General features: G+C 40.8%; 1 protein-coding gene across 2 annotated transcripts in view; it reads left to right on the forward strand.

The window, feature by feature from the left end:
• Positions 1-15,000, forward strand: part of LOC125283994 (brain-enriched guanylate kinase-associated protein) — a 59,332-nt gene that overhangs the window by 36,094 nt on the left and 8,238 nt on the right. For both annotated transcript variants that reach the window (XM_048227644.1, XM_048227645.1), the window contains 2 exons: positions 1,121-1,187; positions 10,544-10,651. In XM_048227644.1, coding sequence (XP_048083601.1) covers positions 1,121-1,187; positions 10,544-10,651 — 175 coding nt within the window. The remainder of the gene's footprint in view (positions 1-1,120; positions 1,188-10,543; positions 10,652-15,000) is intronic.

Here is a 15,000-nt window from a genome sequence, read left to right on the forward strand (position 1 = left end):
AAAAGGCATGTAGGGCCTAGAGTAATGTCTCACCAAGTCCCCATCACTTCGCCTGGCCTGCCAATCAATAAGGGCTTTAACTGAGGGAAATTTTGCACAGCTCAAGGGACAATCAGAGAGAAAACTAGAAGTGTGATTTACATGCAATAAATTCTCGCATTCCTTCTTGTGCCTTTTTCATTACAGATGTATTGTTTGGAAAATCCACTCATTTTTTGATATTGCATGATTGGGTGCTAAACTACACAGAAAATAGAGGAATGTTTGCAACAGCACACAGCATGTCTTTAACTGGTTGTGAATTCGTATATATGACTATGGCGTTGCTGCAGTTGTGCCATCACACTCACATGTCACATCTCGCATCTGTCAAACTAGTACAGAAGGAAAGTGCAAAAGCTCATCACTTATTCACTTATACAAGCTATATACACATTGTCATTTAATTCAACGTAATTTACCCTGAAAAACTAAGGCAACTAAGTACATGTGGACTTGATAAATTAAGAGATCTAATTTGCTGGAATTCCACTAGAAAGAGATATTGTTAAATCTTCAAATGGGTCTTTAAGAGGCTGGATGAAATACTGCAAACTCATCTCATTGGCAAGTCATGTAAAGAGATAGAGAGAGGTAGTTCATGTGGAGTTTGATCTTTAAAAGTACCCTGTGAACGACAAAGTAATAATTCCTTCTGGCTTTGATCTTTCTCTCTTCTCATTGTGGAGCAATCAGCTTGAGTTTGATTAAGCCTGCTACATTACACTTAAGACAAGCATGCTTTAAAACTCTACACACATTGACCTCAAATCTGTCATAGTAGCTGAAGCTGTTGTTTTCTTAAAAAAAAAACTTCAAGAAAACATTTTGCTGTCCGTGCACTGGCCTCGTCTGGTTCAGAGTTGCCTGTTTGACTGGCAGGCAACACTAATCAGCAGAGTCTCAGCATACCCATCTGTAACATCACTACTGCCAGACAGTAAACAAAGCCTTATTCACTAAGCTCCCCAAAGTAAACAAAGTCCCAAAGCTGTAGCCCCACACAGTAACCAAGGCCTTCATCACTTCAGTCCCACACAGTAGCCAAAGATCTCATTACTCCCTGGTCTTCTCTCCACAGGATCCAGAGCAGCTATGCAGCCTTACAGCGGATCAACCAGGACCTGGAGGAGAAGGTCCGCCACACGGTGAGAGGCCTGATGAAGCTTTACCTCCAGAGGAGGAGAGCAGTGGGCGGTCTCAGGCATGGAGGCAGGCTCCAGTTGAGCTGTGTTGAATAGTTAGCGCTGCAGCTCCAGTGATGGGCAGCACAGCCCCAGGCACAAGATACAGCTATTAATCCCTTAAACATAAAATGATTAAACTGCTAAAGGTTTAACTTCAAATCTGAGCTCTTGGGATGTGACTATGTGGTGTGGCTGCATGGTCTCACAGATAATGCTGATCAGTTTTATGCCATTTCAGATCCATTTCAGATGAGTATCCAACTCTTTGGCAGTTTGCTTTGTTGGCTATGCTATGGCATTTGAAACTTTGCTTTTAACGAGGTGATGCTTTTATAATGATTGCCACAGAATGGCAGGAGCTCCTCTCATTAGGTCACATCACAGTCTTTACAGTGCCAATCACAGACTTTAGTGTCGCGCTTATGTCTCTATTACATTATCATGGCCTGAAGTGTCCCTGTGCTTTTCTCTTGATATTGGGGGTTTTGCCCATGGCAAGGCTAAAAGCAGGAAAAGACAGCTTGTGTAGTCTAAATGGAACAGGCCAAAGGTTTGCACTTTGTCTCGCTGAGCTGAAGGTGGCCCTGGAGATTTCTGCTGGAGGATACAGGGAGACAAATGAAGGCCCCTGTACTGGGATCAGCACTTCACGCGCCTGTCAAGGGTACTGAGATGGGATGGGGGGCCTTGCACAAGGACGAGGCCTGTAACATCAGCTCCACTGCAGTGCTGTGTTGGCTTTCCAGAGCAGAGTTGTCTCAGCTTTGCAAATTCACTCAAGCTGAGCTATGGAAAGTGTTTCAGAGCCTGACCTGATTGAGCAACTTACAGGCCATAAGTTACAATCCCTGGGTGCAAATGTGATCAAATATACAACACTGCCTATTACTGTGAGTAAATGAGTCATTAGAATAAATGTCAGCATAAAGGGGCTGTAATTGCTCACTAGACAATCATAGTTTCTGCACCATACATGGGTAGTGGTACTGCACTGTGTGTGTGTGCATGTGTGTAGCTGAAACGCACATGAACGGAATAATGTTATAATGACCCTACACTTCAAATTTTGTGCAGTTTTGAACCTGTCAGCCAAAGATACCTGATACCAATGCCTTTTTTTGCATTTTTGCCTTTTCATTTTTAACTAGGTGGCACTATACCTTAAATGAGTGGATATAGGATCTGTTGACATGGCCCCTGGACACCAACATTCAAAAGATATTTGGTCATCCTAGGCCATACGGTACTCGAGATATTCACAGAAAACTGTGTCCGGCCTATACTCCTTTCGGGGGGCCCAGTGCGGCAGGTGGGCGACGGATCAAAACAATGGTTTCGTGTTATCCTTGTGGGGCTACATGCCCACCAAGTTTCGTGCAGCCCTCCCGGTCTTTCAGTGTCCCGGGAATCGTTGTCAGAAATTCACCGAAGAAAATAAAATAAAGAAAGAAAACAAGAAAAATAAATCCGGAAGAAAAAAAACTACACCTATATGAGCGCCGCTTCACTAGCCCGGCGCTCATCATAAAGGAGATAGAGAATGTAGAACAGGAAACCTGGCGTGAGGCAAGACGCTCAGAGAGCGGAGGGGAGAGAGAGAGCACTACATCGGGAATAGCATGGATGAAAGAGGGAGTGAAAAAAGGGTGAAAAGGGTGACAATGAATAAAAAAAGAATGAGAGACAGGGTGAGTGTGATGATCAGTGCCTCCTCACAGCGTGATCCTGCTTCTTCCAGCACCACTCTTAATTGGACATCAGCCGTTTGGGGGCGGTGGAGTGGGGCGGGGGGGGGTCGAGCTGAGCTGAGCTGGAGTCGAGGGGCGATGGGATTTCTGCTTTCCGCTATGATCACTGCTCATCGTCGCCGGTCTTCCCCTCCACAGAAGTCCTCCGTCAGTTCACTGCGAGTTAATTATTCCTCGTTTTGGGTGAATCAGGCTAAGCAACAGGGTGCTTACAATTTTCATCAACATCATCATTCGCACTGACACATTGGCACTAAATATCCATTTAAAAGAGAACAAAATGCAGGGAAAAAATGCAAAGAATGGACCGAGGAAAATAGGTGCTGAGCTGACTGCAGTTGTCTGTTTTCACTGAGACGCCTGGATGTGTGTGCGTGTGTGCGTGTGTGTGTGTGTGTCTTTGTGCGCATGTCTCTGTGTGTGTTTCTGGGTGTCTTTGTTTCTATGGGCATGTGCATGTGTGTGTGTAGTATTTGTGTGAGTGTGGTATGCGTGTGATCAATACCAACAACCCCTCTCACAGCTAGATCTTCTCTCGCTCACTCTCTGAGCAATTACGTAATCAAAGATGGAGCGCGATCAATGGCCAAACTGATTGGTCTGTCACAGAACCTTGTTACTGACCCTTTACTCGCTGGATCGTGTTAATATCTCGCCCAGCCCTACAAGCAATCAAAAAGAGCACGTTATCACAGACTCCCCATCAATGCCTCTCTTGAAGTCTAACACTGCCTGCACCATGTCATTATAGAGAAAAAAATCTATCAACAGGAAAAGTGATTAATCCATGCACACAAAGTTTTGGGCCACATCTCCATTGATATCTGAGCCTCCTTAATACAAGCAGACTGCCTGTGAAATTAATCTGGGAGACTCAGTTTCACTCAGCACAATTAAGAGCAACTGATTGCCTAAGGCTGCAGTCACAGTAACTGACACTGACATCATTCCTTATGTGTGTTATCAAAAGCTTAATCATATGTGCTAGAATGACTGTAATTGACATATTGCCTAAGCGCTCTCATAAAAGCTAAAGCTACATTTTTATATTTCAGAGCTAGATATGATCGCTGTTCACTTTAAAGGCAACGCTTTGGTCAGTCCTTTTGTATGGATCCATATTACCTGGCAATCTTGAGCCATTTGCTTCAGCAGGACCCAGATTACAAAGCACTTTGGGACAGATCTGGGTCTGACCTGGCCAGACACCTGACCTCCTTGTGTTGGATCATCCACTCATACACCACACAGTGCTTTATATAGGGAATAGCCACCATATATATATATATATATATATATATATATATATATATATATATATATATATATATATATATATATATATATATATATATATATATATATATACATACATACACACACTCAAAAACACACACACACACACACACACAACATTATTCATAATGTAGTACACTATGTGGATGAGTGGATGTTTCAAACACAAAACACACACAGAATATAGTACATATAGATAGATAGATATAGATGTATGTTAAAACTGTATCTACTGTATAGATAGATAGAGATTTATATGTCAATACTGAGTGGCAACAAGTTCATGTCCTGGATATTCAACTCTATGAATGGGAGAGACTGGTTCAGAATACCCAAGACTCGACTCTACAGGCTGACTTGGATGGACAACATCCATCTATTTTCATTCAGGATCCAAAAATGTAGCCAGAAGAAATTAATCAGAGTATTTCGCTGCCAAATTCCATTGTGTTTTAATGAACTTTAATGGGGAGAAGAATCAACCAATTAAATTTCAGCCCAAGCTTAATTTCCACATATGGTTTGGAGACGAGAGGTAATTCATCATTTCTGTCTAAAATGCATTAGATAGACTACTCTCTCTCTCTCTCTCTCAGAAAGAGAGGGACACCAATGCATGCAAATTATTTCTAATCAACCAGTGTGAGACTGTAGAGTTCTATATCACTGGTGTCAATTAATTTCTTAATGGCTGTGTTTGGGGTGTACTGTCTCTCCCCTGAGTGTTAAAAGTGCAACTGCAACACAAATGAGCTGTCTCATAATTAACATCTAATGGTCCTAGGAGGCCTTTTAAAATGGATCTGTTTTCCTCTGTTGTGAGAAGTAGCCTACTAGTCACAGCATTGTAGGTAAATAGGGATTTAGGGACAGTAGTTAGCACAGCTACAGTAACAGATTAAGGATCTGAATGGGGATTGTGTAGCCTATCCCAAATGAGGAGAAAAACATGTTGCAGTCTTTGAGATTGTGACTGTGAGCCAGATTGACAGATGAGCCACTGCCATAGCATGTCTTCTTTGGTTGCCTATTCTGTACATAGCATCAGGGGTCCGTGTTTTGGAGAAACTGAACCTCTCTTCAAGCTAAATTGGCCATGTCCCCATAGTGTGTGTTTTTCTGAAATGGACATTCACTGCCAAGGTCATGTTGTTCTAAGCAATAGCTAATTATAGACCTTCAACAGGTTGCAAAGCTGAGCCTACAGGTCTTTAAACTTGGCATTGGCTTTTCCATTTTTTTTCTTTTCTTTCCCTTCGCTTCTTTGTATTTTTCGCATCCCGTGCTTTTTCAAGGTGGCGTATTCGCAGTGTTCTCATTAGTCAAAGTTTTTCATTGAAAAGCACAAATGACACCCGAGGGAGAGTTGCCACAGCAGCCGCACTGCTCCCAATTTGCATTACTGCTCCTTTTTTGTTCCCAGCAAACTCACACATGCAGGAAGTCAACTATAAGAGCACTTGGAGACACCATAACTGCCTGGAATATCAGACATAGATTACGGCAAGCTGTTGCACAGTTTATCTCAGGGAAGAAGTTGTTGGCAAGTAAACATTATAAATTGCTTTGACACTATCAATAAAAACGATAGTCCCCCCCCTCCCAATTTTTCATGGCTTAGCTAGCTGTTCAAGGATATGAGATTTGATTCATTGTTGTAAAAAGTATAGGCCCAATGAGGAAACAAAGCTCTGCTTTACTGGTGTACTCTAGAGGCATACTCCTGAAAACAGCTTTCTGGTTTTCATTTTCATGTTGTTTCATCAGAGGATTAGAGTGTACGCATCACAAAAACATAGAGGTCAAAGGTGTGAAGACTGTGAATAATCTTCTAATTGGATTCAAGTCATTTCATTGCCTCTATCTGCACAATATTTTGCCAACAGCTATAAATAGTTTTCACAAATTTGAGAAACAGTTTGATCTTCAGCTCTGATGTCTGCACCTCAGACTGAGTCTAATTGTTTCTCTGGGGGGTCAGGAGTCCTTGCAAAGACAAAGTTGACAGTCAGGAGAGTTCAGCTAAATCTGTTTGAATGACAAGGAGTACAGATATGTTCATAGTCCTCACAACTGTCATAGTCCCCGCAATACACACACACACACACACACACAATTTTTCAAGCAATTCATACTCAACTAATACTCAATGTCAGGTCTTTCGGGAATCATGTGGCAGAGCACATCTCAGGTTTGACAGAAATGTTGCCATGGAAACACTCTTGCTGAATGGCACATAATGATGATAATAATAATAATAATAATAATAATAATAATAATAACAATAATAATACATTTTTAAAAAGTGCCTTTCATGACACCCAAGTTTGCTTCAGAAATATAAACATTCAAGTACAAATCATTAAAATAATGGTAATGTCATATTCACAACTATGGCAATGTTCTATAGGTGGAAAACATTTTTGCACTGTGACAAACATTTTTGATATGTGCATTGAAGGAGAAGGTACTGTCCAATATTTCACCAATATTCTTTACTTGAGTGGTGCTAGGCATGTTGCAGCCATCTATGGAAAGGGTGAGTGTCCATCTGTGCAAGAGATGTAAAGTTGAGTAAAGTTGTCATCAGTATAGCAGTGAAACTGAACACATGTTGCCGAAGAATACTGCCAAGTGGGAGGAGATTAATAGCAGAAGGCCCAGCACAGAACCAAGAAGAACCCCCTTTGGAAGAACAAAGCAGCTCATTATTTGTGCAAACTGTGTCTTGTCAAACTATTTATTAATTTATGATTTTCAAGGATGAACAACAAGAAACGATAGAAAACACAATTTAGTTGGAAGTAGAGTTGTGTAAAAGCAATATGGCACTCCTGATGCTTTGGTAGCACAGGGCTCTACACTAACATTTCAGGAGCACTTGTGCGCCCAAGTTAAAAAATTTAGGAGCACAGACAAAAATTTGGGCGCACAGTCAGTTCTGTACTTAACTTACACATAATCTAACATTATACTGCAGCTAACAGTTAAACGTGCCAGTGCACCAATTGCGAATATTAAGAATGACTGACAACATTTAGGCTACAGGAAACAGGATTTTAAAGTTCAGTGCCTACTTTATTTTCAGTCTGTTCTATTATCCTACATTTTGTTCATGTAAAATAATATAATACATTGCCATATTTGCATTTAGCCTGTATATCAAGTATCCTGCCAAATGTAGACTAATTTATTTATTTGTGAATCCATCTATAGCTAAACCAAATATGCCCATGATGACCTATCTGACTGCATACTGCCTAATACTACTACTAAAACAGTCCATTTTCTCTTCCACAAAACCCAACATAGGCTAATCAAGGATATATGTTTTATACTTTTAGTTTTTATTTGAAATATCTGCATTGATAGGGGCAGTAGGCAAACGTTAGGCCTACTTTCGTTTTGCACTTCAGCTTGTATTCGGTGTAAACAAACAAGCATGCGTGGAAGCCTGGAGTTGTCAGTAGCGTTCTACCTTTGAATAAAATGATTACGGAGTATTACAGGAGGCTACTTTTGTGCCGGTTCACTACAGCTATATTTTGCATATTGCAGCCAATACGTCAACTGGGCTAAAAGGCATGTTAGGTTACCTTTCCTGTTGGGTTACCTTTCCTTCTCTCACTGCATTCTCAGAATCTCAACCCATCTTGGCTGGCTAGTCTAACTTTCCGCTTTTTCTGATGCGCACTCTTGGATTTGATAGAAGCGACTACTAGCGAGTCACAACGCGAAACTGCTAACGTTGATGGGAGGTGTAGTTTTTATGCTGCATTCGCGACGTGATTCTATGGTTTGCACCAGTAATGTTTTCGATGTTGCGGTGTATTTTGTAGACAAACATTGACATGGTTAGAAGTCATTAGCACCAGTGCGCCTAAATATTTTTTTTTTTGCACTTCACGCGGCATCATTTTTTACTCGCGATAATGCGAAAGTGAAATGGGCGCACTGTAGAGCCCTGTAGCAGGATATGGCCAAATCATAGCCATATTAGCTATATCTGCAACCAACTACATTCTCACTCGTGCCATATTGCTTAAAGGCATCCAATGCAGTTATGGGTTCCAGAGCTTCCCATAGAGTAGCGTAGTAGGCTATTTATATTTTACCTTGCCTTGTAAATACTTCTCACGGCTTGAGCCCCTTAACAGCGGTACATTCTGTATATATTTGAATTGGAGCTGAAAAGCTATAACAAGTGAAGACAATCTCCAAAGTACGGAGCCCAGGAGATGTCATTGCAAGAATGTTTTATATATCGAGAGAATGTGCACTCATTTTAGTAAATTGTGTGCTCATTTTACTAAATTGTGGTCTTATTTTACTAGACTAGATTTTACTTAAATTGTGCTCACAATTTAGTAAAACGTGCGCACGATTTAGTAAAATGAGCACACGATTTAGTAAAATGAGCACACGTTTTCTGGATATACACCAACAACTATCTTGCAATGACCCCCACCAGGGTTCCGTACCAAAGACTAATATCTACTGAACAGGTAACGCTTCACGATTCACAGAAGATGTCACCTGGATGCCGACAGCCAAACTGCAATGCTGGTTCTTCGCCTGCATGGCACTGCCAACTATGCTAGGTGCACGATTCTCCCTGTTACAAGTTTGCTTACCATTTAAATGACTTCAAAGCTGTTATATTAAGGTAAAAAACATGCATAGGATGCCTAATTACTGAATTCTAGAAGGAGAGGAAAGCGCTATTTGCCTTTCTGGGCTTCCTTTATGTTTTTTGGTATTAATAATTGCCTTTTCACAATAGTTGACAGCTGTGACATAGGTGTTAAGGCACTGAGGGCTAAAGGCCTAAGACTAAGACAGCTGAAGTATATTACCATACTCAATTTAGCAGAAGTCTTGGCTACATACTATCTTGCATGTTTCCACAGGACTAGAATGTGACATGTTGGTCAAACTGGCATTGCATTGGCTATGCATTATCCTTCTACATACTTAAACTGTCACTTTAGATATCTCCTTTCCTCCTTTCTATCTCCTTTCCTCTAATTCTAATTCCTCTGTCTCTGTATATTTCTTTCTTTTTGCCTTGCTCCCATGAAAAGCTGAATTAAATTTCCACTCGTCTGAACCAAGCAGTGGGTGATGCCGGTGTCTTCTGAGCTTGGGGAGTGCAACGTTGTGACTCACACAGTCCCGTGTCTCCCTCAGAGTTGTAATTAAAGTGAGAAATCATTCTCCCAGTGTAGCATCATTCATCATAGAGCAAAGCTCGGGATTGTCTCCCCATCTGTGTTTCATTTCATTTCTTAACTTTCCCCCAATTTATTGATAGTCGGCATAGGAACTGAATGCTAACCAGTCAGTCTCCAGTGGCTATGGAATATTATTATTTTAGAGAGTTATTTAAAAGGCAAACGGCTCAGCAGTATTGCTCCTTTTACTAGTATATCCACAAACAAAACATTTATTGTTTCAGAAGCTATTTCTTCTGTAAAACACTTAAAGTTTCTGCCACTTTATATTTTAAGGATATCCTTTGAAGAACAATACTGCCTTCTCTGATGCATGAGGGGGCATGAGAAAGTCATTATCCCCCATGTTTGTCAGTCTGTTAGTATTAGTTTAATATGCAAACTAAAAACTGAGAATATAATTTCCTAACCCAAAGAGAACACTATGAGGGAACAGCAGAGGCATTATCCTCATGCTGAAGCATAGAGAAGGCATTATGAATGAAGACTAGAATCCTGTTTACCTCCTGTTGCTTAATCAGTAACTTAAATATGTGAGACTTGCAAGACTTCTACATTAATTAAGGGCCAAAATAATGGCTCTGAATATCAATGCCCTCTATTGGTTCAACCCAGTTTAATTGTCATCCGTCACCCTTGCACAGGCACACATACACACCTCTTCATTGCAAAACAAATACACCCATTCTGAGTGGGGTACGAGATCGTATCACATCATTTGTCAAATCTGCCACAGAGCTCCCACTAATTGGTTTGGGGGACAGCATCATGTCACTCTTACAATGATGCACGGCTTCATCTGGGGAGAATTAAGTGAGCCTGATTTCTTAAACAACAGATTATTGTTGCTAATAGATTTATTATTTGTCAAGCCTTAACTCACAAGAAGACAAATGTGAGGAACAGTGAGGAAAAGGGTCTCATACACAAATGAAGCATCATTGTCCCCTGAGGCTTGTCTGTCTAAACACAACAGTGTCGTTGTCACACGTTAATTAATGTCCTTGTATTGATATGCTTTTGTGGTTCTCTTCTTTAGAATCAACACCATGAGGAGGAGAAGAGGGCCCTCAGTCGCGAGATCATCGTCCTCAACAATCACCTGATGGAAGCCAAAATCACCATTGAGAAGCTCAGAGAAGACAATGTAAGCCTACAGTCAGTGATTGCCAATGGTTATATGGTCAGCTATCTGGGGGTATGGTTCACACAGACATCAAAACAGCCAGGACAGCCAACTACTCCTGGCCACTGCCTTGTAGTAGTGCACAAGCTCCTTTTCCCAGATTCTCAGGACCAAGGAAAGACTTGGGGCTCTAATTTATGATTATGTTCATATCTATGGTATTTGGAGACACTTTTGATAATATCAGAGGAGGTCCATGTATCTCCTTTGGCTGATTAAAGACCAGACGTGCTGGTTCAATCTGAATCATCTGTAATGGTCTCACCACACCATTACATTTATAGTAGGTGGGAGCGTGAAGTAAGTGTGACTACTCCATGCTCGCGCAGACCAGAACTATCTTCCTAATATTGGGATAAACTGACATGATTTTGTGACTGAGTCTACATGCTCAGAGAAATTTAGTCGGTCATCAATTTTGACACCCAGGTTATGTACTGTTTTATCTGGAATCAGTGAAGGTGAATAAACCTGGATGTTGATCTGTTGGGGAATAGCTGTATTAGCTGGAAACCCTATTTTGGATATGCAGAAATCCCATCAGTAACAGTAGAGTCATCAGGTGGGAGAGACAAGTAAACTTGAGTATCATCTGCATAGCAAGATACTGTAGGCAAATCCATGGGAGTCAATGATCTCACCCAAAGAAGTGCTGTGAATAGATTCAAATTACTGTCCCCTTTAATACCTCACCTCAGGAAACAGTTGTCTTTCCCATAAATGTAATTTTAGACAGACTGAGTGCGTTGATACCAGTGATGCGTGGGTTGATCCAAATTGAGCCTGAGGTCACCTGTCACCATCTTATATTTTTAATGATATTTGCTGGCTGGTCAGTTAAAATAAAATAAATATATACATCTATGTAGAATATCATGGGAAGGCTAGCATCAATATTTAACTCATAATTATTTTTCAAAGACATCATTGGCTAAATGACTTTAATTGTGCGCTAAGATGTAACATGAGCTTGCCACATAGGCAAGGCATCTGTGTGATAGGATAATGGAGATGGCAGAGAAGCTGCAGACAGGAAATAAAAAGGCACATCTCTAAGAAAAACAGAGTATGGGAAGTATTTAAAGCTGCAGTTGGCAAGTCTGACAGATTTAGGGGACTTAGTCAAAGTCAAAGTCAAAGTCAAAGTCAGCTTTATTGTCAATTTCTTCACATGTTCCAGACATACAAAGAGATCGAAATTACGTTTCTCACTATCCCACGGTGAAGACAAGACATATTTGACCAATTTTAAGTCCGCAGACAAACATAACATTCAAGTAAACAAAAAAGTAAGTAAATAAGTAAATAAGAGGGCACATATAATAATGAAAAAATAAGAGCAGCAAAATTTTGTCCAAATTGTGCATAGACAGTCAATAAAATACTAGTGCAAATACTGTAAAATACTATTAAATACTGTTTGACCTAAGTAATAAAGAAGAAAGTGGCATAGTGGTGCAAGTTATGTAAGAGCAGCAGAAGTGTTGTGTTTTCAGGACAACAACACCAAGTTGTGAAGTGTACAAGTGTGCAAGTGTTCAAGTGTGCAGGTGGAGTAGTGCAGGCGGCCATTGTGGGTCCAATTAGCCAAAATGTTGAATGTTTACAACTCTCATGCCCCTCCCCCACTACCACCGAGCACCCTTTCATCGAGTTTGTGCTCGTCAGTGCGCACCAGACTGCACCAGACTGTGATTGACAGTCAGATCTCACACAGCCCTGCTCTGATTGGACCAGAAGAACCGGGAGCTGTGGATTTTTGCAAAACAAATAACAGGCTCTAGGTGGAGGTAGAAGTGCGTTTTTTTTCAAAAACCTGCTGATTTATGTTGTTCTGTCAGGGCATAGTGTCGGTTTCAGTGAATATGATCAAAACATCTTGCCAACTACAGCTTTAAGATGACAGCACCCACAGGAACAGCTTGTTTTAGACTAGGCCTTGATAAATGCAATGTTGGCACAAGACCTAACTAGACTGCATTTCTGGCGGGAACTGCGAAAGTGTGCTTGCCCTGGTCCGGTCACCAACGTGAGCAGACAGTGGCATATGCTATGCTGAACCTGGCTTGATCCAGGCATTCAGTGTTGGAGCAGTGGCAATACCTCAAAAGCTCTAGGAGAGGGCTATTCAACTATTGGCTTGCGGGTTGAATTTTACCTTTGGGCCTGCCTGAATTTAGCTTCTATGACAGATCAAATCAATAAAATAAAATGACAGCAGTGATTGGCTGCAAAAATAAATAGTGTCACGTCTTGCGCCTCTCAAACTGGGCTATCAGGTAACCTACAGAGGAATTGAAATTATGAAATATGAGCAAGGCATTAAAAAGCTGCTTGTTTGTCAGGATCATTTTTCACTGATTTATTTAAAAAAATATGAGCTATGAGTGTGAATGTTATATATTCCATCCCACAAATTATGTTTTACTGGTTTATTTGACAAATAATCTATATGGATTTGCTCTATAAAGACCTTATGTCTGTTTGGGATTGTTTTGTGAGCCTGGGGTTGTTTTGAGAGCCTATTGATGTAGCCCATCTCAGATGTATCTCAGAATAAAGGAATACTTCATATTACTCTAAACCACCGTCTGTAAATCAACTGTATACTACTGTCTACATTGCACTATATTTTTTGACCTGTCTCTGTATATTTCATCACCTTTCTATACTGTGCCTCACATTGCAACACAGCTCAGATCTTTGGTTGCTATGAAGGCCAATCGTTCTAAATGGATGGTTGCTATGGCCAAAGGCCAGTTCTATCTCTGCCGTTGTCAAGCGGGCATATCGTAGAATTCTGATTAACCTTATCTTATTTGAAACATCTCTATTTTACTTAGCCCACTTCCATACAGTGGGTCCCATTAAGAAGTGGCCACTTCTTTCGCGCTGACCGTGATTCACACAGCAGCATTATTAAATTAATCTGTCACCATATGCCTATGCCTACGTTTGCAAAGAAAACATTTTAATTTGATTCACATGAAACGTTACATTTAATGTACATGTTGACAATGAGTAGGCTAGTTCTGGTTGTTGGTGGTGTTATTGCATCCTTTAGTTATGCCTACAATGCAAGTTCCCTCGTGATTGGAAGCTCCTGTAGACAATATTAGACCCATTTCAAAACATTGCGTTAGGAGTCCTTGCCACTTCTTTTAAGCTGTCACAGACTTAGGTGCTACTTTTAGGGCTAAAGTGCTTCGTGAATTACTGTTAGTAAAAAAAATAGCAGTCCTAAAGTTACAAGTGACGAAGTTACGAGTGCAAGCATCTCATATCAAATGACCATGGCAATTACAATCCCAATTGTATGTCAACATACATCTCCTCCCTATAGCTAGCCACACAAGAAATTAATGATACTAAATCTCTGCTTAGCATGCTTCTCCCATAGCTTCTCCGCTTAGCATTCTAATAACAGAAGGGGCACATTTATGTTGACCACTACAACATGACTCATTATGTCTGTAACGTTAACTGTATAAAACACTTACTTTCATAAAGGACGCACACCATCCAGCACATACACATGGAAACCGATATTTTAGGTTCTTGGCCACAAACTCAAAACGTGTCTCTCTGAAGCCCTGTTCTAGAATCTTTGCTCTGAAGGCTGCGTTGCTAGGCAACATCAAATAAACTGGGGGCGGCCGTGTTAACCCACTGGTTAGCACTCTGGACTTGTAACCGGAGGGTTGCCGGTTCGAGCCCCGACCAGTGGGCCGCGGCTGAAGTGCCCTTGAGCAAGGCACCTAACCCCTCACTGCTCCCTGAGCGCCGCCGTTGAAGCAGGCAGCTCACTGCGCCGCGATTAGTGTGTGCTTCACCTCACTGTGTGTTCACTGTGTGCTGTTTGTGTTTCACTAATTCACCGATTGGGTTAAATGCAGAGACCAAATTTCCCTCACGGGATCAAAAAAGTATATATATACACTATACTATACTATACTATAAACGAAATGAGAGTCTTTCAGTATTAAATGTACTGGTACGTGTGATTCCGAATGGATGTGTGTGGTTTGCAATTAGAATAAACAAGAAATAACATTTCCAATAATTTCCCATGATAAATTACATAATATTTGCACCTTCCTTACTTGTGAAGCTCACACCGTATTTCAAGTACACTAGTGAAATGTAATACAACGTTGCCACCTAGCGTTCAGATGTAGGCTATTTAACATTAACGTGACATTGCTTGCTTATTCTTTCAATCTTTTTATCATAGTTCCCTCTTCAATGAGCGATTACCAGCTCGTTTTTGTAACAGAGATAGCTGTTTATTGTCCCTAGGTTTACAGAAA

The sequence above is a fragment of the Alosa alosa genome, chromosome 19 (genome assembly GCF_017589495.1).
Source record: "Alosa alosa isolate M-15738 ecotype Scorff River chromosome 19, AALO_Geno_1.1, whole genome shotgun sequence".
Taxonomy (NCBI): Eukaryota; Metazoa; Chordata; class Actinopteri; order Clupeiformes; family Clupeidae; genus Alosa; species Alosa alosa.